Source organism: Zalophus californianus, chromosome 1 (genome assembly GCF_009762305.2).
Source record: "Zalophus californianus isolate mZalCal1 chromosome 1, mZalCal1.pri.v2, whole genome shotgun sequence".
NCBI lineage: Eukaryota > Metazoa > Chordata > Mammalia > Carnivora > Otariidae > Zalophus > Zalophus californianus.
Genome location: NC_045595.1, coordinates 52,890,036 through 52,916,082, shown reverse-complemented (window position 1 = coordinate 52,916,082; position 26,047 = coordinate 52,890,036). Strand labels below are relative to the sequence as shown.

Genomic DNA, 26,047 nt, shown 5'->3' with positions numbered 1-26,047 from the left:
GAAAATGGAAGGTAAAATGGGTAGCCTGAACAAAACACTATAAATGCCCATCTTTGAAGTTAATTACGTTTCTCTTACCAATTCTGAAATGGGAAGGGAAATATTCTGTTTAATAGATGAGAGCATGGGCCTTAAAGGTAGCCTGGCCAGACTCAAATTTTGACTACCACTTTCTCTAGATATGTGATTCTAACAAATATCTTCATCTTTTTAAGCCTTACTTTCCTTTCTGTAAAATGGGCATACTAATACTTTTAAAGAGTAGTTGTCAGGATTAAATGAGGTAGTTCCCATGAAGCACTAAACAAAGTACCTGGGACACAGCAGATGCCTATAAAATGGTACCTATTATTCTTATTTTTGCTGTTGTTATGCTCTCTACCTTTCATCAAGCATTTCAAGTATAATACCTTATTTTATTTGATCTTCATTGTTATTATGAGATGGGACATTAATCCCAGGCAAAGGCAAAACCAAAGCTCAGAGCATCAGTGAACATCACTGGTGACCTGGTTTTGTGGTCCCTTTGGCCAGACTGCAGCACCAGGCTCTGGGGCCCTTGACCCTGCGGTGGAACTCAGAGATTGAAACAATCTCTTTTACTTCCAGGACTTGGCCCAAGAAGTGAGAAAGAGCTCCAGCCCTCAGAGCTGGCTGGGGGGTGGAAGGGTGGAGGCAGGGCTCCAACAGGCAAGCCAGTTGTAAAGTTAAGGAGACACTCAAGGCCACTGGGTGGGTGAAGCCACAGATGCTGGTAAATTATCCAGGGGGGCTAAGGCTACACATGGCATGCTGCCAACCAATTTAACTTACACTTGAAGCTATCAATTCTACCCCCAAGCCTGGAAGTTTGACTGCCAAGAACAGCACGGTCAAAAACACAGGATGAAAAAGAAAAAGAGCAGGATCAATTTTTGCTTCATGTTGAGAATGTGCTGTTTTCGGCATGAAAACCTGGGGAAAGGATGCAAAGAAAGGGCAGTGCCCCAAGGCAAGCCTCTCCTGCCTGACTGTACCGCACACATAGTGTGTGTGTGTGCGTGTGCGTGTGTGGTAGGGGTGGGGAGGTGAGGGTGTGGGGGTGTGTGTGGGGGGGTGGTGCCCCACTAGGAGGAAAGAGAGCTCTGGAGACCTGTGGCCAAGACATCCCTGGGGAAGGCCTGAGCAGGCACTCTAGTGTCTGTATCAGTTGGGGCAGGGGTGTCAGTCACACATGGGGTTGAGGTTACCTCAAACGAGGCAGTTTGGTTCATCAGCAGTAACTCAGGATTTGGGTTTTGTTTTGTTTTTTTTTCCAACTTGGGGCAGGGGCGAGTCTACAAAGACAAACAAAAGGTAATATTGTAAAATATACATTCAGGTATGAATGTAGGGAATTGTTCTGCCTGAGAGCTGGTGGGTATCTATTTCAGACAAGGTGGCTAGTCCCAGAGATCTTGTGGCCTGATGGGCGGGGTGGGTGCCATTCTCAGGCCGGATGAAAGAAAGATGATACTGAAAGGGGGTGAAGATATAGGATTTCAGGCAACTCTGTGTCAGGCACATATCTTCTTCTGATTTCTGCAGACCCCAGCTGGCTGGGGGAGGTGGAAAGACAGGCCCACAGAAGAGAGCATCTCCCCAGTGGAAGAGGAAAACAGGGGAAGCCGGGGGGAGAAAGTCATTCTGGGTTCAAAGAAATCAACTTAGAAAGCTTCCCTTATAAAAATAGCCATTGGCAAATCCTAGCCTATTTATATCACCCGACCAAGATCACTATCAGATCCTGGGCTGAATCACAAGATCCTGTAAATAATCCTCACAAGTATGGGGCACTGGCTGCCTTATTTATGGGAGGATATTTGAAACACCGCTGGAGTAACTGAGTCAGGGAAAATTTGAGTGCTGGCACCAAATGGTACACTTGCAAGTGGATCTCACTTTACAGAAATAGATAGGTTCCTGAAAAGTTGGCTCTAAAATTAATTCAATTAATGGAGTCATATTTTCCTAGTGAATCACATTTTTAAACTAGAGATGGGGGGAAGGGAGACCAAAAAAATAAGACGATGGTAACCCTAAGACTAAATAAAAACCACTCTTCATTCAGCAAACTTTAAAATCACACTTATTTAAAAGGCCATTATAAATGCTCATAAAGTAGAAGCGATTTGTCAGCAAATATATGTCTAGTGCGTGTGATGTACAGGGAATTGCACCAGGCTTTGTGGGGGCTAGGAAGACTTCCAGTGTCTGCTCCTTGGGAGCTCACAATCTGGGACTTTAAAGAAAATAACACTGAGCATTCACGTTTCATCAGAAAACATTCCCTGGGATGGAGATGAGAGGTGTGCGTGAGGGACTGCCTGGCCCTTTAAGTGCTGTCTGGGCTTGGACCAGCTCTGTCTCCCTCCTGCCAGAAGCCAACAGAGTTCGCCTGTAAGTATGCCTTTTCAACTCTTCTTTTATAAGCTAAAAGCTGTCGGCCATGTGGTGCTGTGTCGAAATTGTTATTTATTTAACTTAAAAAAAATGAAAAATGAAAAACCCCCACGATCTGGGTACCTAATAAAATGAGAAGAGTTAAGGTACTTAAAGCTCTCTGAAAATTTAAAGGCTGTATGTACAACTGAAGGAGTTGTTATTTTAAACTTTAAAGGGCATTTGCTCAAGGGATTTGTCTGTTTGGAAAAAGCTTGCCTCCTACTTTTTATGCTTTCTTGCACATAGACTACTACTGGTCACTGGTGACAGGACTAGATATCTAATTTGTTATTGGTTCTCTCAGTACAGATCATGGCATACTGAGTCTGCTTTGAGCAAGGTACAAACACACTCTGACATGGATAAGACTGTTGTCTCTGAGCTAATAACAATGTTGCCAGTGATTACAGGCATATGCACAGAATTGGGAAATACTAGCTCAAAATTGCTATATCCCTTAGACACTATACACCTCAGGAACTGGTAACACTGGGGGAGCCTGTCCATAGCTAGTAAGAGTGAAACTCTCCCTGGCATTTCTGACTCAGATCTGAAAGTGCACAAAATGTCAGAGAATAAACAGACATTTTTGAATAACAGAAACACATTTTTTTGTTTCAATTCCATAGTGATGAATGAAGCTGTGGCAGCAGAGACTGCGATTTATCCTAATATCACTTCTTCCCTTCCTTTTACTGGCAGAATTCCTTCCAGCTTTTTTTTCTTTTTTAAAGATTTTATTTATTTACTTGAGAGAGAGAATGAGATAGAGAGAGAGAGCATGAGAGGGGGGAGGGTCAGAGGGAGAAGTGGACTCCCCGCCGAGCAGGGAGCCCGATGCGGGACTCGATCCCCGGACTCCAGGATCATGACCTGAGCCGAAGGCAGTCATTTAACCAACTGAGCCACCCAGGCGCCCCTCCTTCCAGCTTTTTAATAGCAACATACGGGGCTGCCTTGAAGACTACATTTCCCAGCCTGCCTTATACTACAGGTGGTCATGTGACTGCCTGCTGAACAATGGGATGGGATCAACTTCCAAGTAATGTCTTTTAAAAGAGAAATCACTTACCCTCCCCTTTCCACATTCTAGAGGGTGGACTTGGCATTGCCAAATCAGCTTTGACATCCCCCAGCAGGGTTTCTTAACCCTGGAGTCCAGACCCTGCAAGAGGTCCATAAATAGAAATACTGGTCCTGTAAACTTGGATGGGAAGAAAACTATGTAACTTTCTTTTCACTAACCTCTATCTGAAATTTAGCATTTCCTTCAGTTATCATGTAGGGAACAAACCATAAGTGGTATTTGCCATATCTATGACTGTTACCAACTGAAATTATAGATATTTTCATATCACATTATATTTGTTATGGATTATCTTGAAAAATCACATACACTTATCAATACTTTGAAATGACAATAGCTGTTAGAATTGCCACTAGATCATTACTTGTATCAATAAAGCACATATTATTATAGCATGAGTTCATTTTATTTTTTTATACTTTGACAATTATATTTAAACATAATTAATTTCCATTGTAATTCTATGTGTTTTATCTTAGACATTTAAAAATATTACTCTATGAAGTAGTCTGTAGGCTTTGTCATAGTGCCAAAGGGATTGATGGCACCAAAAAAACATTATAAAGTCTTACCTAGGGGGTGGCGGACTAGTAATATTTATGAAACTCAGGTCTGTGGATGACTCTGTAGAGCAGAGTGACCCTTGAAGTTCTGGACCACTCCTCTAGATCAGGGCTGCCCACAAAACTTTCTGGGATGATGAAAATGTTCTATATATGTTGTTCAATACAATAGCCTCTAGTCAAGTGGCTTTTAAGTGCTTGAGATGTGGCCAGTACAAATGAGGAACTGAATTTTAAATTTTATTTAACTATACTTGATTTAAATGTAAATAGCCACAAGTACCTAGTGGTTACCATATTGAATAGCACAGCTCTAGATTTTTATATGAAAGAGAAACAGATTTCTGTCTTGTTTGAACTGCCATATTTTTGGGTCTCCCTGTTATAGCACTTCATCCTATACCTTAACTAATACACAACACTTCCTAGAGTCAATAATAATAATAATATACCAGGGATAGAAGGTATATTTGTACAAAGTCAACACATAAAGAAGAAAAAAAAACTCACTAATTAAAACCAAGAATTGTAATAGGAATTTTCTAGTTACAAGGCATTCCCATATACATTATTTTGCCTGATATCTATTATCACCCTGTGATTATTATTGCCCCTATCTTATTCTCAAAGAGGTTAGGTGACTTTGCTGAAGTCACACAGATAGTATAGCCAGAAGTCAATTCCAGATCTTACCACCACCCCACCATGTGCTTTCTTTCCAGCATTTTGAATGCTCTGGACTACCGGTAGTCCCACCCCCTGATTTCTGGAGAGGAGAGAGGAGGCAATGGAGGTTGAATCAGTCACCAACAGCCAAAGATATAATCAATTATGCCTATGTAATGAAAGCTCCATTAAAAACTCAAAAGGATGAGGTTCAGAGACCCTCCAGGTTGGTGAACTAGAACACTCCCATGTACCACTGTGCTGAGCCCCGAACTCCACAAGGACAGAGTTCCTTTGTTCGGGTCCTCACCTTATTATCTCTTCATCTGGCTACTGATTCGCATCTTTTAATATCCTTTGTAATAATTCAGTAATCTAGTAAGATGATTTCCAGAGTTCTGTGAGCCACTAATAACTTAACTGAACCCAAGGAGGGGGTTATGGGAACCTCTGACTTATAGCCCGTTGGGTAATAACATGGACTTGTAACTGGCATCGGAAGTGGAGGGCAGTCTTGTAGGACTGATGCAAGCTGATATTATCTCTGGGTAGTGTCAGAATTGAGTTGAACTGTAGGACACCCAGCCGGTGTTAGAGAATTGCGGGGTGTGGGGGACCCCTCCCCCATTAGGAATTGGGTACTAAATCTTTAATGTCTACATCGTTACTTCCTGATTTCATGATTTTTTCCCCCTCAGGTTGAAGCACTGTGTATCTATTTCCCATTTTGGTAAATGAGGGTTTAGCTGTCTTCCACTGAGAGCCCCCTCACCCCCACAATCATAAACTCTTACCTTCCCCTCCTTTCAACTTGTCAACATAATTATAATTCCATTTAGATCAGTATCTAATTGCTGTATCAAGGTGCCTGTGTAATATGCTAGGATTACTTTTCATTTCTTCTACAAGGTTGTTTTCCTGGGAGTTAACAATCGTCTTTTTTGTTTTACTTTGTTCTTAAATATTTATCCATAATTGAATCCCAAACTTTCTGCCAATTGTCTAAATCTCCTAAATAAATGTTCAGACACATTAGGTATTTAAACAATTTCATTTCCTTAACAAAATCTGTGCTGGAGACTTCTGCCCTGATCCAATCTGTTGTAGTTGCCCTTATTGCTTCAGGTCATCCCGAGGATTCCTCTGTCTCCCTCCTGTGTGCCAACCATCCACCTTTTCCCATTTACCATGTCTTCTTTCTTGGTTTATTTTTGTTTTTCTAGAGTTCATCCTTCAGTGGTTTCCTCAAAAAGGGTGAATAAAAGGTAGATTTTTGGAGAGCCTGCATATCTGAAAATATCTTTATTCTAGCTTCATACTCAATTAACAGTTTGGATACAGAATTGTAGATTAGAAATAATTTTCCTTCCTGGTTTGAAAGCATTGTTTCATTGGCTTCTGGTTTCTAGCATAGTTACTGAGAAGTCGAAAACCATTCTGATTTTGATTCTTTGTGTATGACCCTATTTTTTCTTCTCTTTAAGTGGTAGTTATTTTTTGACCCCACTGTTCTGAAATTTCATCATGATGGGCCTTGGTGTTGGTCTATTGTCATTCACTGCTCTGGCCAGTTAGTAGACCCTTCCAATCTACAGTCTTGAGTCTTTCAATTTTGGGAAAGTTTCCTTAATTCTTTCTTTATTTTTTCCAGTGTGTTTTCTCTTTCTTTCTGCAACTTCTATCATCTGGATGTTGGCATTCCTACCCCGATTCATAATTTGCTTATCCATTATACCCTATTTTTCATTTTTTTGTCCTTTTGTTTTAATTTCTGGAAGATATTCTGAATTTCATAGTCTACTCCTTCTGCTGAATTTCAAACTTACTATATTTTTAATTTCTGAGAGTTTTTTTTTTTAAAGATTTTTTATTTTTTATTTGACAGAGAGAGAGAGAGCACAAGCAGGGGGAGCGGCATGCAGAGGGAGAAGCAGACTCCTTGCTGAGCAGGGAGCCCGATGTGGGGCTCAATCCCAGGACCCTGGGATCATGACCCGAGCCAAAGGCAGACTTAACTGTCTGAGCCACACAGGCGCCCCTGAGAGTTCTTTTTCATTAACTGAATATCCCTTTTCATGGCCCTTTGTTCTTGTTTTATGAATATAATCTTTTGTCTCAATGAGAATATAAATAATAGAGCAATTTTTTGGAGTATCTAAAATTTTCATCTCTTGACATAGTCTGTTTCCTTCAAATTTAGTTTAGTCTCTGTCTTTAAGTTAGATGCCTGGAAATTCTTGGTTTCTGCTCCTATTTAAGGAGTTACTCAGAAGTTGTTTGAGGTCTACTGTGGACTTCACTGTAGGGTCATCTGGCTGAGCCATCATATCACTGAGCTCCTGACATTTTCTCTTTGGGGTTGGGCAGATTCCCTGGAGATGGAGCATCCTCTTTCCTGTCTGGAAAGTATTTAAGCTTGATGATCTGTGTTGTGGGAGCCCATGTGGGGAGGTCTGATCTCTCTGTATTTGATATGTAAACATTCGTTCAATCCTATGTTTTCAGTGCTATACATCCTACTTTCAACTCTGATATGTCCTTGTCCAGAAACTCTGTTTTACTCTCACCAGTAAGTAAACTTCAGTTTCCTACCTGGAGCTGGGTAGGCAGTTGTCCTATTGTGCAAAGCTAGCATGAGAGGCTAAGGATTTAATTGCCTCTTAAGACATTCAACCAACCCTTCTGTTTTAAGTCTCATATTTACTTCCCACCTTCAGATGCATCTACTGTCCCCAATTCTCAAGTCTTCAGGTAGCTCTGTGGAAACTCTTGGCTTTCTCTACTGGCTGGTTTAGAATTTGACTTTCTTTCTGTCCGTCTCTCTTAGTTTGGACTGCTATATCGAAAACACAACAGGCTGGGTAATTTAAAGAACAAACATTTATTTCTCACAGTTCTGGAGGCTGGGAAGTTCAAGATCAAAGTGCAAGCAGACAATGGTGTCTGGTGAGAAGCTGCTTCCTAGTTCACAGATGACTATCTTCTCACTGTGTCCTCCCATGTGGAAGACCAAGGAGTTCTTTGGGGTCCCTTTCATAAGGCCACTAATCCCATTCATGAGCAGTCCACCGCCATGACCTAGTCACCTCCCAAAGGCCCCACACCTCCAAATACCATCACAATGGGGATTAGTTTATGAATTTTAGTGGGACACAAACATTCAGGCTATAGCACCATCTTTCTAGATTCCAATTTTTTTGTTGCCACTGTTTGCTCTCCTGTTCTTATTATCTTTGAGAGTTAAAAAATATCCCTTTACTCTCAGGGTGTCATAGGAAGGATAACAAATAAACATGATCTTTTCTTTTCTTTCTTTCTTTCTTTTTCTTTTGAGTAACACATTCACATGGTTCAAGCTTCTGGAGGAAAAAAGATTATATAATGTAGTCTCTCTCCCATCCTTAATGCCCAGCCATCCAAAAGCCCTCCTAGGAAGAAACCAATGTCGCCAATTTCTAGCATCCCTCAACCTACCTTAATCACTCTAGATTTTACTCTGTATTATCAGCCTTTTTGTATCCTTTTAGACTTTGCTTTATTGCTATAGCTCCTATCATATTGTATGAAGAACTTCTTCAGGAAACAGATAAAAAACTGAAGGAGCCTAGCTTTTGGGGGGAGGATTAAAACAATGAAAAGATTTATCTTTTTTATCCCTTCTATTTTATGTACATTTTCTCACCTTGTATGGCCCTGTTCACTGCCTCAGACACCAAGGAGTAACCACAAAAGCTTCTCCCCAGCTACTAATAAATCAGCTCTATAAGAAGGGATCTGAGAAATTGTTTTCGTGTGAATGACTAATACAACCTACTCTGCCATTCTTCCCCTGAAGTGGCTGAATTTTCACAGGAGATAAAACTTAAGGCCAAAGGAATTAAACTCTAGTGACTGCCATTTTGGGGGTCACCCAGGACAACAGGTCACTTTTGCCAAGATGTGCTGTTACTGGGACTATGCTTACCAGGAAAATAGGGTCAAGCCAGAGCAGACTCTCAACACTAGACGATTTTCAAACTACGCAAATGCCAAAGAAGCTATCTCTTAATATAGTGAGCACCAAAGCTGAATAGGCCAACTGAAACATTCATACATTAATAAAGATGCGGCTTATAGTCATTTTCCATCTAAATAATAATGTTGGGAAACAGTACTGATTAACAAAATTACCACGAAATAAACTTAAAAATTATCCATAAATTGTGCTTTTTAAAATGAGTGTCTTCAAAAATGTAACTGAAACCAAGATAGCAAAATGTTAGCTTCCAGTTCTATGATAAAGTAGATGGTATCAGACTCACTTTCTTGCCATAAACAATAAAAACTTGACAAAATATATAAAATAACAGTTACCCGGCTCAGAGAGCAACCAACACAGAAACTCAAGCAGGGAGCAATTGTTTTGATAGAGGATGAGGCAGAAATAAAAGTTCGATGCTGCTAAGGTGGCTGAAATTTGGGGAGCAGGGTGGTAGAGACGGTTGAATGTGAGGGAGGGAACCCAGAAATCTACATGGAAATTGCCCTTGGATCCTTGGCTAACTCTTGGGCTACTGCGTGGTGGCTGAGACTCCTAAAAGTCTGGGAGAAAGTATGTGCTATGAGGCTGAGACTGAGTGGAAATGCCAGGTATTAAACGATATTGGAAAGATGTGGGATTTGGGGCGACGGGAGAGTGGAAGACATAGGTGAACACACCAAACATCGACTTATAACTCAGAAAAGCCATCCATAAGATTATCAATCATACTTAGCAGTAAGGGGACCCTAAAACAGATCTTCCCTAAATAAGGCCTTCTAGTAACTTAGCTGACTGAACAAATTTAAAGACGCTATAGAATACTATAAGATAGTCTAGAGTAAATCTAGCATTTACAGTGTCTGGCATATAATAAATATTTACTAAATATTGCCCCCCACCCCCTGAAAACTGTAAAAGGCACCAATTATCAAGAGATAAAACAGTGATTAAAAGCAGAGTTGATCCAGATATTTGACTTAGCAAAGACTCCAAAATAACTGATTAATATAGTCAAAAGAAAAGAGATAGAAAAACCAGATGAAAAAATAGAATATTTGAACTTAGAAGCCACAAAAATAAAAAATCCAAAAAACTTCCCAGAACTTCCAAAAACAGTATCAGAGATTAAGAACTCACTGGATGGGTTCAACAGTGGAGTAGATATGCAGCAGACAGGATTAATGAGCCAGTAGATAGGTCAATGTTATATATCCAAAATAAAGCACAAAGAGAAAAAAAAACAGAAAAAGCAAAACAGAAAGTAATATAGAGCCATAGTCAGATGATCTAACATGCATGAAATGAGACTCACATTAGGTAGAAAAAGAAAGAATGGAAAAGAAGACAAATTTGGAAAAAATGGCAAATAATATTCAAAATCTGAGGAAACATATCTACCCCACAGATTCAAGAAGCTCAGTGATCCTCAGGCAAGACAATAAACAGAACCAAACCTAGGTAATCACAAATTGATAAAAAGCAAAGATAAAGAGAAAATCTTAAAAGTAGCCATGGTGAGGTAGGGGGCGGGGAAAGGACACATTATCCTCCAGGAAACAACAATAAGAATGAATGTTGATGGAGGTTAAAAACATGCTCCTAAACAACGAATGGCTCAACCAAGAAATCAAAGAGGACATCAAAATTACATAAGGAGACAAATGAAAATGAAAACACAATGGTCCAAAATCTTTGGGATGCAGCAAAAGTGGTTCTAAGAGGGATGCTTATAACAACGCAGGCCTACCTCAAGAAGCAAGAAAAATCTCAAACATTAACAACCTAACTCTACCCCTAAAAGAGCTAGAAAAAGAACAAACAAAACCCAAAACCAGTAGAAGGAAGGAAATAATAAAGATTAAAGTAGAAATAAGTGAAATAGAATTAAAAAAAAACCCCAACAGAACAGATCAATGAAACCAGTAGCTGGTTCTTTGAAAAGATCAACAAAATTGATAAACCTTTAGCCAGACTTATTTAAAAAAAGAGAGAGGACTCAAACAAAATCAGAAATGAAAGAGGAGAAATAACAACCAATATCACAGAAATACAAAGGGTTATAAAAGAATATTATGAAAACCTATATGACAACAAATTGGACAAACTAGAAGAAATGGATAAATTCCTAGAAACATATAACCTCCTAATCAGGAAGAAACATATAACTCTCCCGAATCAAGAAGAAATAGAAAATTTGAACAGATCGATTACCAGGAATAAAATTGAATCAGTAACAAAAAAAAAAATTCCCAACAAAGTCCAGCACCAGAGAGCTTCATAGGTGAATTCTATCAAATCTTTTTTTTTTTCTTTTTTACTGGCTTAGAGTTTATTTTCTACCTCGTATAAGGCACATGGTTACAGGGCATCAGGAAAGTTTGCATATGGCATGGATAGTAAGAGTGGAGCTTTCTCAACTTCCTTTTGGTGTTTTGCTGTTTTGATATAAAAGAACCCAAGTGCTTCTGTTTGCTGCAGCCTGCCTAGTCTACATGGAGGGGTGGGGTGGGGGAGGAATGGCTCTCATGAGCCTAGTGCCTCCTGAAGCATAGGAGGTTGTGGTGGCCACTAAGGATCAGGGCCTGGTGTTGGCTTTGCTAGGCTGGCCACCAGGCTGCTTCCTCATGGCTTCCAGAGCCAAGTCACAGGTGACAGTGTCACTGGAGGCCTGGGGAGATTCTGAGCATTCTGGGGACTCCAACACCGTAGGCATGAACGGGAGAGTGGACTGCCCCAAAAAGAAGCTTGCCCACCAGTGACCCAGGTGGGCTTTCGGGAGACTGGGGTGGTGGGGGATGGCTTCCCCAAGATACTCTGTACTTCTGCAAGAGCTGTTACTGGAAGTGGAACCCAGGCAGTGCCGGTAATAGTTGTGGGTGGCCACAAGTGAGCCACTGGAGGGGATGGCTGCCAAACTGTTGCTTGTGGGTTGGTGGTGACCCCTGGAGGGCCTCGGCCTGTGATCACAGGTGGCAGGGATGGGGACACTAGGCCATGGAGCATTTGCAGAGGAGAATGACGAAGGCCACTCGGTGACCAAGGCACAGGCAGGGTCTCTAACAACATTTAAAGAAGAATTAATACCTATTTTTCTCAAACTATTCCCAAAAAACAGAAGAGGAAGAGAAGTTTCCAAATTCATTCTCTGAGGCCAACATTATCCTAATACAAAAACCAGATGAAGATACTACAAACAAAAAGAACTACAGGCCAATATCTCTGACGAACATAAATGCAGACAAGTATTAGCAAACCGAACCCAACAATACACTAATAAAAATCATTCACCATGATCAGTGGGATTTATTCCATGGATGCAAGAGTGGTTCAATATTCACAAATCAATCAATGTGATAAATCACATAAATGAGAAAGGATAAAAACCATATGATCATTTCAATAGGTGCAAAAAAAAAAAAAAGCATCTGACAAAGTGCAACACCCATTCATGATAAAAACCCTCAACAAAGTAGGTTTAGAAGGAACAAACCTCACATAATACAGGCCATCTAGGAAAAACTCGAAGCTAATCATCCTTAATGGGAAAAAACTGAGAACATTCCCCCAAAGGTTAGGAACAACACAAGGATGTCCACTCTCATCCTTTTTACTTAACATAGTCCTGGAAGTCCTAACCACGGCAATCAGACAAGAGAAATAAATAAAAGGCATCCAAATTGGTAAGGAAAAGGTAAAACTTCCACTATTTGCAGATGACATGATAATATATATAGAAATCCCTCAAGACTCCACCAAAAAAACTACTATAACTGATAAATGAATTCAGTAAGGTCACAGAATACAAAATTAATATACAGAAATCAATTGCATTTCTGTACACTAACAATGAAGTAGCAGAAGGAGAAATTAAGAACATTTAAAACTACACCAAAAATAATAAAATACGTGGGAATAAACTTAACCAAGGAGGTGAAAGACCTGTACCCTGAAAACTATAAAATGCTGATGAAAGAAATTCCAGATGACACAAGCAAGTGGAAAGATACTCCACACACATGGACTGGAAGAACAAATACTGTTAAAATGTTCATACTACCCAAAGCAATCTACAGATTTAATGCAATCCCTATCAAAATATCAACAGCATTTTTCACAGAACTGGAGCAAATAATCCTAAAAGTTGTATGGAATCACGAAAGACCCCAAATAGCCAAACCAATCTTGAAAAAGGAAAAAAAGAACAAAACTGGAGGTATTAGAATCCCAGATTTCAAGAAATACTACAAAGCTGTGGTAATCAGAAGTATGTTACTGGCACAAAAACTGACACACAGATCAATGAAAAAGAATGGAGAGCCCAGAAATACACCCACATTTATATGGTCAATTAATCTTCGACAAAGGAGGCAAGAATATACAATGGGAAAAAGACGGCCTCTTCAACAAATGGTGTTGGGCAAACTAGACAGCTACATGCAAACGAATGAAACTGGACCACTTTCTTACGCTATACACAAAAATTAACTCAAAAATGGATTAAGGACCTAAATGTGAGACCTGAAACCATAAAAATCCTAGAAGAGAGCACAGGCAATAAGCTCTCCAACATGCGACATAGCAACATTTTTCTAGATATGTCTCCTGAGGCAAGGGAAATAAAAGCAATAAGAAACTATCAGGAATACATCAAAATGAAAAGCTTCTGCACATTGAAGGAAACAATCAACAAAACTAAAAGGCAACCTACCAAAAGGGAGAAGATATTTGCAAATGACACATTCCATAAAGGGTTAGTATCCAAAATATATAAAGAATTTATATAACCCAACACCAAAAAAAACCAAATAATCCAATTAAAAAGGGGCAGAAGACATCAATGGACATTTCTCCAAAGAAGATATCCAGATGGCCAACAGACACATGAAAAGACGTTCAACATCACTCATCATTAGGGAAATGCAAATCAAAACCACAATAAGATATCACCTCATACCTGTCAGAATGGCTAAAATCAAAAACACAAGAAACAACAAATGTTGGCAAGGATGTGGAGTAAAAGGAACCCTCTTGCACTGCTGGTGGGAATGTAAATTGGTAAAGCCACTGTGGAAAACAGTTAGGAAGTTCCTCAAAAAATTAAAAATAGAATTACCATATCATCCAGTAATTCCACTAATAGGTATTACCTAAAGAGTATAAAAACACTAATTTGAAGGGACAAATGTACCCCTATGTTTATAGCAGCATTATTTACAATAGCCAAATTATGGAAGCAGCCTAAGTGTTCACTGATAGATGCACGGATAAAGAAGATGTGGTATACACACACACACGCACGCACGTGTGCACGCGTGTGCACACACACAGGAATATTACTCAGCCTTAAAAAAGAATGAAATCTTGCCATTTGAGACAATGTGGATGGACCTAGACAGTATAAGGCTAAGTCAAGTAAGTCAGAGAAAGACAAATACCATATGATTTTACTCATATGTGAAATTTAAGAAACCAAAGAAAAAAAGAGACAAAAAACAGACTCTACAGAAAACTGATGGTCACCAGAGGGGCAGTGGGTGGGGGGATGGATGAAATAGGTGAGGGGGATTAAGAGAACACTTATTATCATGATGAGCACTGAGTCATGTATAGTTGTATAGAACTGTCGAATCCCTCTATTGTATGCCTGAAACTAATATAACACTGTATGTTAACTATACTGGAATTAAAAAAAAAAGAATGTTGACTTAAGAAAAATTACACACACACAGAAAAATTCACGAAGTAAAAGATTTTAAAAGGTCTGAAGAAAAAAAAAGTCAACTAAAAATTCTATACCCAAGGAGGATGCCCTTTAGAAAGAAGTGTGCAGTAAGGATGCTCTCAGAAAAATAAAACAAATGAGTGTTCATTTCTTGTAGAGAATTGCCCTATGAGTAATACCAAAGGGTATGATGAATCTAAGACAGGATGTTCTTCAGGCTCAAGGGCAAATGCTCTGATATGGATGTATACAATTTTAAGAAGGAATCAGTTGCTCCAAAATGTAAACATATGGATAAATACAGAGACTACTGACCATTAAAAACAATAGTGATAATAATGCCTTGTGGGGTTTATCACTTAGTAGAAATAAAATATATGGCAAGTGTAACAAAAATGTTGGCAAGGGGAATACAGAATACACTTTAAGTTTCCTGCTTGCTCGGGCAATGCTGAGGTAAACTGTAATAGATTAATTTGGAAATTTCTATAGTAACCACTAAAGAGCTCAAGCCCCACATTGGGGTAGAACTGACTTAAAAAAAAAAAAAAAAGAATAGGGGCGTCTGGGTGGCTCAGATGGTTAAGCATCTGCCTTTGGCTCAGGTCATGATCCCGGGGTCCTGGGATTGAGCCCCACGTCAGGCTCCTGGCTCAGCGGGGAGCCTGCTTCTTCCTCTCCCCCTGCTCATGCTCGCTCTCTCTCTCTTCCTGTATCTGTGTCTCAAATGAATAAATAAAATATTTTAAAAAAGAAATTAAAAAAATTAAAAAATGAAAGATGTTTAAAAAAATAAATAAAATAAAGTTAAAGAAAAGGGAATGAAGGAGGAAAAAACAGAGCAGATAAATACAAAACAAATGACAAGAGAATTAAACTTAACTAAATCAGTAATTATATGTAAGTGGCATAAACAATCTAATTAAAAGACAGAAACTATCAGATTGGAATTTAAAAAACAGAGATACAACTAAAAAAAACCCAAAACCCCAGATGCAACTAAAAAACCCCAGCAATTCGCTTTTCAACAGGTTGAAAATAAATGATTTATACCATGCAAATAACAAAAAGAAAGTTTTTGTTATGTCAATATGAGATAAATAAATATTAAAGTAACACGTATCATGAGAAATAGAGACATTTCACAATGATAAAAGGGTCAATGCAACAGAAAGATAAATGTCCTAAACATTTATGCATCAAATAACTTAGCTTTAAAAGAAATAAAACAAAGCTGAGGATAAAAAGAAGGAACAGACAAATCTATAGTTATCACTAGAGATTTTAACACACTTCTCTCACTAACACTGTATCAGTAAGGATATAGAAGATTTGAACATGACTAATCAACTCAATTTAACAGACATACATAGAACAGTATATGCAACAACTGCAGAATAGAGATTCTTTTCAAGTACACATGGCACATTTACCAAAATAGATTATATTCTTAGTCATCAAGTAGATCTCAACAAATTTCAAAGGATTAAAATTATGTTTTCTGACCACTATGGAAATGAGCTAAAGTGCAGAAACAGAAAGATGAGAGAAATCTCCAAATGACTGGAAATCAAGCAACATAAGTCTAAGTAACCCATAGGTCCAAGAAGTCACAAGAGAAACTAGAATTAATCTCTAAAAGCTAACAGGGCCTGTCCAGGGCCAGGACAGTCAGGATTGAAAAAGAGACTGGAGGACGTTAGCTGTGGAAGGGATCCTGGGGCAGTAAACAAATCCTGTTTTACCTGGAAGGGACTGCAGTCTTAGAAAGGTCAAGTGGCCTGCACAAGGTCTCACAGATAGTCAACAGGCAGGGCAGGGACACTAAATGCTGGCTCCCTGGTTCCAAATGCAGAAGACTTGCCCCCTTTCTTGACTTGAGCATGTGTAGAAATCAACACACAAGAGTTAAGGCATGTGGGATGACTCTAATTTTAATGGATACTCATGGCTTTCATATGCCTCAAACTCTTGTCCTTATTTAGATGTTTATGCAATTACTTCCACATTATACTCCATATTGGTGTCTCTTGTTTTCATAGCCCTAAGTATTGATACTTCTGCTATTTACCTCTGGTCCGACCTCAGTTTGACAAAATGAGTATAAATAGATATAGAGGAGTATTTATAAATAGATAAAGAGTAAGTAACAAAAGCTGCCCTCTGTCCACCAATCTGCATTTTGGTCATTCCTGACCGAGTAGCTGCCTTCAAATTTATCCTTTCCTTCCTTTTTTCTATTGCTACTGCCTCCTCCTGTCTCCTGCTCAGGCCGCCAGCTGTCCCTTTCCAATTCATGTCTTTCCTGGCTGCCAAAGGCATTTTTCTAACAGTCCCTACTGTGTCTCTTCTCTGCTTAACATGATTCTATGTGTTCCTCAATTCATCAGGATGAAGTCCATTCCAAAATGCTCCCCAGCCCAGCCTCAACCCACCTACCTTCCCACCTTTCAAGCTTCACCTCTCTGCACCATCCCCACATGCACCCTACCCATCTGTTACCTGCAAAAGGCAACATTTGTGCCTTTGAACCTACTGTTCTCATTGTTCATCTTCTCTGTTAGCGCTTTTAGATAAAGCTGAAATGGACTCTCTTCCATGAAATCTTCCCTGTCCCCAAACTGGAATCATTTCCCTCTTTGACACTCTCTACCCTTCCCCTGTACATATCGATTGGCCTTTATCCTATTTCTGGTGTAATTATAAATGCATAGGCCTGAAGCCTCTAGCACCAGAACACAATTTTACTGAAGGCAGGGCTATAACCCCTATACCTAGCTTGATACTGGAATAAGTGATTGCTTCCGTATCTGGGGTTACAGAGGATGACCCTTTTCTAACACAGAAGAAATACAAACATCAGCTGACCTGCCATAAAGACAGGTGCCTAGAAGGGATGAGATGGGTAGAAGTCAAATGGTATCACCAGCAGGCCAGGACTGCACCACAGTGGTGTCTGATGTTCACAGTGGGTACTCTGCTGAAAGGTCATTTCCTCTCACAGGGTCTGCCCACTTTCTAGAGGGCCATGACCAGAGTCTAGTGAGATGTGTCCAAGGGCACGTAGCCTGCTGAAGTACAGCAGGGTAGTATATCAGTGGATGGCCTCAGTCATTAGGAGCTTCCCTAAGAGGAGCTTTTCTTCCCCGCAAAGACATTTCAACCTCAGTAGGTCTGAGGTAAAGACCTGAGTTTACTTTAAAGGGAAAATAAAAATTCCCAGGTGTCTTAATGCACCACTCTCCAAATTAAAAACCCTGAGGTAAACCAAAGTGCTGTCTCTCAGATAAACACCCACTTCTATGAATCATGAATTTCTGAAACAGAACCATTTGTTCAGTCTGTGGATCAGTGAGGGATATGGCAATAGTGAGGATAGGCGGGTACTGTGTGCACAAGGAATAAGTGCAAGGATGTTTGTTGGGGCATTATTTGTATCAAAAGCTTGGAAACAAATGTTTTGCAACAGAAGAATGGATAGGTTTTTAAATATGTCATCAATAAAACACTCTAGGGGCACCTGGTGAGCTCAGTCGTTAAGCGTCTGCCTTCGGCTCAGGTCATGATCCCAGGGTCCTGGGATTGAGCCCCACATCGGGCTCCCTGCTCCGCGGGAAGCCTGCTTCTCCCTCTCCCTCTGCCCCTGCTTGTGTTCCCTCTCTCGCTGTGTCTCTGTCAAATAAATAAATAAAATCTTTCAAAACAAACAAACAAAAAAACCCAAAAAAACCCACTCTGCTCTGGTGAACATGGCTGAACTGGGGCTGCACCTAGCAGCCTGGATGAATCTCAAAAATATACTTTTGAGTGGAAAAAAATAGTTGTGTAAGGATATGTACAGCGTGACCCTGTCAAAATAAAGTTTAATAGAAAATAAGGCAATCCCTTATCTAGGGAGACCTCACACATGCAGTCAGGGTATAAAGGCACACAGGGCAATGATAAGGAGCATATTCAGGGTGGGGCTTATCCCTGGGGGATAAGGGGAGAGGGAAGGCCTGTGATCAGGGAAGGGGGGGTGGGGCTTCAACCAAGTACCCCAGTCACTTTTTTTCTTTTAATTTTTAAAAATTTTTTATGTTTTTAAAAAGATTTTATGTATTCACTTTAGAGACAGATGGAGAGAGTGTGAGAGAATGAGAGAGAGCATGAGCAGGGAGAGGAACAGAGGGACAGAGACAAGCAGACTCTGTGCTGAGCACAGAGCTCCACACGGGGCTAGATCCCAGGACCCTGCAATCATGACCTGAGCCGAAAGCAAGAGTTGGACACTTAGCTGACTGAGCTACCCAGGTGCCCCATCCCGGTCACTCTTTGGCAGAGTGTGGTATGTATGCTTTCATTACATTCACTAAGTCTTTTTGCATGCCTGAAGTATTTCATAATAAAGTTAATAGTGAAAAAAGTTCTCAAGTATTATATGTAAAATCTCCAGTGTTAGGTATTTTAATGCTCTGAGGGCAAAGGATAAAATCCACCACGAGTTTATCAGTGTCTTTTAAGTAAGAGGTGAACTGGGTTCCCTGCCGGGCCTTGCATGGGCAAAATACTGTTTTTAGTGAACCTTACCTCCCTACTCCTCCGCATCTCCCTCCCTGACTCCTCAGCTTTAAGCTGCACTACACCCTTTTCTTCTGAGAGCAAGCAAGCAGATCAGCTGCAACACTGCCTGCCCAGTGTAATGAGTATGACGCCTGCCACAGAGTCCTGAGTCCCCGTGGACCTCTCAGGTGGCTGCGGTGGTCATGGAAAGAATCCTGCACAGATGGCTCAGGGGATGTATGGTAACTACCTGTGCCACTCGTCCAAGTCCGTGGACCTTTCCTGGCCTAGGTGGCTTCATTTGTAAAGTGGATGGTTTGGATCTCTCCGGTACATCCCTTCCAGCTCTGAAATCTTTGGCACCATAAGCTGCATCCAAAAGACTCTCAGATCTGGTTCTCACCAAGGAGGAAACCTCACGATCAGTTGCCTCTTGCCCTGAACTCTGACACTGGGGAGTCTCACTGGTGTCAGGGTGAGCAAGTTATTTATTAAGAGTGTTCCACAGAAATGCACTCCCACTTGCCTGAGTCACAGTGAAAACAGGAAGCCCACACCTTTTTCTTCTGAGGACCATCCCATGTGCCTACCACCTTCCACCAGCTGTAAAAACGTCTTCATGAAACCTCCACAGAGCCAAAGCCAAAGGGCGCTGTGTGCGGGAGGGGGTGGGATGTCGGGGCAGGAGGCATGCAGGCTGGTTGCCCACAGGAAACACGCAGCAAAGTCTAGACAGTCCAAGGAGGAATCCATCCAAGAAGTCTGCCCTGAGATAAGGCACTTCCTAAGTAGTCTCTGCCCCTCAGGCATAAATTACTTCATTTATCCAATGATGGTACAATAGTAAAACTGAGCACAGGACATGGAGCTTAAAATAAAATTTTAAAAAATTATAATAGCCTCGCCCCCCGTTAAAATAGAAAATGGAAGCACATATACAAGGTTCACAAGCTGAGTCTCCTTCCAGTCCTATCCCCAGCCAACCAGTTCTCTTCCCCAGTAGCAACCACTGTTCTCAATTTCTGGTACACCCCTTAGAGTTCAGGCATATACAAGCATATAAACATATAAACACATACACACACATATATATACACACGCGATTCTTTAAAAAACATACTACACGTGTTCTATATTCTGGTTTTGGTAATTTTTTCTTTTGAAAAGTTTAAAATGTAGAGAAAACTTGATTCGATACCCCCATCTTATTCCCATAAATAGTTGTTATTTTCCCACATTTTTTTCTTAATCTATGTTTATTTTTTTCCCTGAACCCTAAAGTGTATACTGCAGATATCATGACACTTATCTTCTGAATACATTAGCATGTGTCCTGTAAGGATAAGGGTACCCTCCTACACACCCATAACATCATCATCATACCTATGAAAATTAATATTAATTCAAACTATCATCTAAATATGGAGTCCATATTCAAATCTCCCCAACTGTCTCAAAGGTGAACTTGCTTTTCACATTTACTACTCTATCTAGGAGAGTTTTCTGTACTATTCAAATAGAAACTCTTCAATCTTTGTGACAAATAATAGTGGCTAACATCTATTAAGTGCTTACTGTGTGTAAGGCACTTTTCTAAGATTTTTCTTCTGCCATCCCTGGGTTTTCTTTCTGTTTTTTATAATGTCATAAGTTTGATGCATAATTTCTTTTATTTTCATTCATTTCTGTTATTCATTTAAGAACTTAGGTTGGTGAATTTTCCTAAGTACTGTATTAGCTGTGTCAAAAAAAATTATGTGTAGAATTTTCACATTATTTTCTAGATAGTCTACAATTTTCATTTTGATATCCTCGCTGACCCAAGTGGGAGTTTTAAAAATTCCCAGTGCTGTTTTGTGTTTTAATTTTTTAAATTTGTATTTCTTAGTTGTATTATAGAGTGATCATGTTTTCTTGTGCTATTTCTACTTTTCTGGTATGTACCGTGGTTTTCTCAGTGTCCTACTATGTGGTTAATTTTTGTGGCAATTGAAAAGAAAAAGGTTTATCAACAACCCTACCTTATTAGCTAAGGGAGCAGCAGTTTTATGTCTCTATATCCATAACAAATTCAGCATGTTAGAATTCAAATATTTTTATATTTTTGGCCTGGGAATTTGAGACATTTCATCCTTACCACTCTGTCATGTAATTGTGCTTAATGTTGGTCTTACATGGCATATCGTTTCTACTGAATTAAAGAACCTTAGCAATGGAAAAGTATTTAAAGGGCATTTAAGCCAACCTCCATTTAGTACAGGAATTTCCCTTACAGCACCCCCAAGAGATGTTCAAATGGATTTAACTTGAGTTATTGCCATGCCGGGAAACTCAGTACACTGCTTAAGTTGTGGTGCTTATGGCCTCTATCAGATGGTCAAGGATTAAAGTCCTCAGCAAGTATTAATTGGTACCCACTCTGAGGACTACATTGCTCAGTGCACTTTTGGGAACACACAAGAGAAGGCTGATATTACACTAGAGCTGTGGTTCCCAAAGTGTGTGCCTCAGGGCACTGCAGTGAATTTGCTTCATAGGATGGGATATTTTAAATTTTTCAGGAAAACAAGATACACAATATCTGTCAGGCACTGCAGAAACTACCAAATCAAGGTAGTTTATAGCTTCAACATATTAGTTTGTGCTATATTCCTTTTGATGATCTCATATTTTTGCAAAACTGGGGTTTTGGCAGTTGTATCATAAAAAGTATCATGTGAAAATCAACACAGAACAGGAAAGGAATGTGGCAGTGTCCCATCTGATTCCAAGCTTTGGGAAGCTGTGCAGTACCCAACAGGAACATAAATCCTATTAGTAAATAACTATGGTTATTTCAGAATTAAACAATGATATTTTCTTTCAATTTATGTGAAGTATTTTTTCAAAGAGTTACTCATTGTTAGGTCAGGACTATTTATTGAGTCCTCACTGCTTCATAAATGAAACTTCTGTGTATTTCTTTTGGCCTCGTGGGCTCTGAGAGCACCATCTGCAAACTTCTCTGGGAGCTCAAGGCTGAGTTTCAGAGACCAGCACTCATGACAGCAATGCAATCAGGATGTCAAACGTTATGGTTAGACACTCTCATCGAATCAGCATACGTTTCAGGAGATCAGAGTGGAGGGAGTATTAGTCAGACTAGAGCACAAAGCACATAGGACAGAGTCAAACAAGTGGCACTGGCCGGGGTCCCTGTGGGTATGCCTGAACCACAGACAGGAGAAGGAGAATCTTCACAAGAGCAAAGAGGATTGGGAATGAATATGGCCTGTTCTGGAGGCAGTGAAGACACTGGTCTGGTGGGGGCGGCGGGGGAGGGGGGGCCTTGGAGAAGCAGCTAAGGAGTTTAGAGTTTTGATTGGGTGTTTGGTCCCAGCAGTGATAACGTTAAAAACCAGTGTTTTAGAAGATTAATCCAAGTGGGGTAGTAGATGGGACTGGAGGGTGAGAAGATAGGAAATTACATCACCTGAAATAGCAATGCGCCTATATAGAACAAGCCTGATAGAATACACAGTAGGTGTCAGTCCCCTCTCTCAGCAGCCACACCACATGGAGTCCACACAGCAAAGTTCTCAAAGCTATAATCCTAAGAACAGGAATCACAGTCCTTGAGTGCACGCTTGGAAAATTGCTGTTTTAGGATTCTTTCTAACTGGGACACACTGGAATTGAGTTTACAGAAAATCTGCTTGGAGATAATAGCCTTGTTTCTACGAAAGTATACAAAAGAGGGGCTAAACATAGAATAGGAGAAAAGAATACTGGATCGAGAGCCAGGATACTTGGAATTCAGTCTCATTTTTGACCAGAAACTCACCAGAGAGTAGTCCTAGGCCTCCTCTTCTTCACTCTTATAATGAGGGCTCTATGATGTGAGACATGAAGAAATTCTAAATTGCCAAAGAGGGCTCATTTCTATCTGAGGAATCAGGTCCAATCTTTTTGTATACTGATAAGTAGAGCCAAAATTGCAGTTTTAATATTTCATTCCAATTTGCATGAAGCCTTATATCAACAAAGGGCTCTATACTATTAAAATATCATAATCTGGGCTTCTGTAAACTATTATTACTATAATAGCAGTGAATGTATACAAGAGACGGGAATATTGGCAGAGACTTCTAGGGAACAAAAATCAGCGTCATGTACCAAAGCTGCCCCATGATGACAACTCACAGACAACATTTAAAATAAAAATTAAGCAAATGATCTGCTTTGTGTCTCGAGGGAATAAACAAGCTCTGTACAACCTGCATGAAGACAGAGTAGGAGCATCCAAGTATGACAGGGAGAAGACGATGGAAAATCGGAGCAGAATGACTGCTTAGAACTTGACGCAGTTACAAACACAAGAAATACCCAATAAAGGCCACATCAGAAGGGACATTAGGAAAGTCCTATGGATTTGTGTTTATTTTATTTTAATTCAAGCAATGACAGCTTTATTTTTCCTTTCCAACTTCAGAAGGAATGATAATGCATCCCATGCAATCAGCCCATAAAGCACTCCTGATTCTTTACTCAAATTGGGTAGAAGATCAAATGAGACAGTATCGGAGACCCCCTACGGTGATGGGATTATTAAATGTCAGGACTTGGGGATGAGTCACAGAAGATGTCTCTGGCTTTTTAAATGGCCCCCGGATACTGCAGTCTCTTTGATAGCCCAAAAACATCTTTTTAGAGGCACTGGTCTAGTGGGGGCACATAGCCTCAGTAGCCCCAAAGAAGACCAGGATAAACATGGCCATAGTAGGCTTCTAAATGCAGCTCTGGGTTGCAGCTTTTGCTAGAATAGGGAGGCTGAGGTTGTTTTACAGTGGAGGAGGTGGGGGAGTGGTAAGGGAGGGGGAAGAAAAAACATTCTCTCATCCTTGGGAAACTTGCAGAATTACTTCTCTCGATGAGTTTGTTCAAGCAAAATCTCCACCTCCCACCCTTGCTTACAGGTCATCGAACCCATTCACAGATTAGGAAGTGACCCACAAGTACCGGAGTGAGGAGAGGGGCGTGGTGGTGGAAACGCTTGGAGAGAATGCCGTATCCTGTTTAACTTGGCCTTGCCAACGTTTCTTTAGTTAAAGAGCAAAAACGTCCTACTTCCAATGGCCTTTCCCTTCATAAAACGGGCTGTTCTCCGTATTTATGAAACCACTCTCCCTGCTTCGTTTCACCTCTCCTGCATTAATCTCATCTGCACCACTGTGTAGAAAATGCCTGGAAATAAAAATGTGATACACTTGCAAAAGGTAACACAATACACTGTAAGTCCTTACAGTGCAAATGAACTGAGTCAATGTCCCCTGAATATGCTCTTCATTTCGCTGTTGGCCACTCAGACAAGAGGAAATAAAGGGTGAATGTGGGAAATAAAACTAGATAAAGTATGCTGGTGGCCAGAACTACAGAAGGGCTCTCTAAAGCCACATTTATGAAAAAAGGCAAAACACAAACTTGGTGAGAATGACGGCCACTGGGAATACCACCTTGAAGTTTTGGAAAGTTTAGAGAGTTAGCATTAGTACAAATGCAAAACCTTCGATGAGGCTGCAGGTGGAGCCTCGTTGCCCATGTCCTAGCAAGGTGCCTTTTCTTCATGGCCTTTAGGAAACTGCCTATGATTTTCTGTAGCAGAAATAACTTGAGTGGTTTGGTCTGGGCACCCCCACTGCCTGTCAACCAATAGAACAGGGAGCTGCCAATAGCACCAAGGTTGTGGGGTTGGGGTCTCTGTAACCCTGTGTCCTTGTAGGAGACCATGTGAGAGCAAGGGTGCCCAAATCGCCATCTGCTATGGTTTCCCACTCTGTTGCCCCATCCTATCTACCCAAACTTCTCTCTCATCATCTTCCAACCCCACCCCATGCCTGCCTACCTTCACCTTGGGCTCCTCAATTCTGTCACACTTCAAGATCCATGACAGTCCTTGCCTCCTTCCCCAGATGTTCTAGCCCACAGCCATTTTACTAGAACTCACCTGAGCCTGTGCTGTGTGCCTGTGAGCAACCATAGATTATCAGGGTTGGATGAGGCCTTACAGGGCATCTGTTCCAAAGCTCTACAAGGTGCATGAATCCCTTCCACAACCCCTCTGACAAGTGGCCACTGGGGCCCTACGACTGGTATGCGGTCCATCCTCCATAAATGTGAGTCCTCCACACCCAAACACAGGCATGAGGCCGCCTATTCCTTCCACTCAGCAGCTTCAAGTGTGAGTAATGGAATCAGAGACCCTTCTTCGTAACCTCTCCCTAATACTAACCCAGCCTTCCTAGGCACCAAGCCTTATGTGCCTCACACATAGGTCAGCTTTCAGGTATCTGAGGATGGGACATGGGCATCCCTTCTCTTCTTCCAAATAGCTACTCATTCTTTTAAGAATGTTTCAGGGAACGTGATTTCTGATCCTGGTTCTCAAAGTCTCTCAGCATCTTTAAGGGGTGGTCATCTGAAGTGAGGTCAGTATTGTATCTAGGCGTGGGTCCTGGCCATTCAATTTTGAGAAATGAAGAGTTCATAGTGCAGAAGCTATTTTCATGCCCCTTCATACCACTGCTTCACCCACACTGTGCTGGCAAGCACCCATGATCTCTCCTCACAGGTGTTATTTATTCTACACTCACAGAAACTTTTTTTTTTTAATAATCTAAGGACTTACACTTGTGCCTGCCAAATTTCAACTTTCTAGGTTCAGCCTTGTTCTGTCATTATCTCTTTAGATCCTAATTTTAGTGCTCTTCCAAGTTTAGCATCACCCATGAATTAGCGAGGTGTGCCACTTTTGTCCTAATCTAAGTCATGGATAAAAACGCTGAAAAAGACAGTTTTGAGGACTTACTGTTTTGACATATCGTCTTCCCTTTGTGCTGCAAACTGCTTTATGCAATACTGCGCACAAAATAAATGCTTACATATATTGTTGAATTATTCTAAATTCTCCCCCATATATGTTATAATTATATTTTCATGGTAATGAT

General features: G+C 40.5%; 2 protein-coding genes across 9 annotated transcripts in view; both read right to left on the bottom strand.

Annotated features, from left to right (window-relative positions):
* The window catches only part of ATG7 (autophagy related 7), a 232,123-nt gene that overhangs the window by 40,654 nt on the left and 165,422 nt on the right, over positions 1-26,047 (bottom strand). The gene's annotated exons all lie outside the window — the stretch shown is intronic.
* Positions 11,376-12,334, bottom strand: LOC113917556 (pancreatic progenitor cell differentiation and proliferation factor-like). Its single transcript, XM_035728630.1, has 2 exons — positions 12,291-12,334; positions 11,376-11,856 (listed from the first exon to the last, which is right to left on the bottom strand). Exons 1-2 carry the CDS (start codon positions 12,332-12,334, stop codon positions 11,376-11,378), a joined length of 525 nt encoding a protein of 174 aa, XP_035584523.1.

Coding starts and splice junctions, on each gene's coding strand:
- LOC113917556 (XM_035728630.1), bottom strand. CDS start 12,334: ATGATTAGCTTCGAGTTTTTCCTAGATGGCCTGTATTATGTGAG. Junction 11,857..12,290: donor GATGGCCTGTATTATGTGAG/GTTTGTTCCTTC, acceptor AAATGTTGTTAG/AGACCCTGCCTGTGCCTTGG.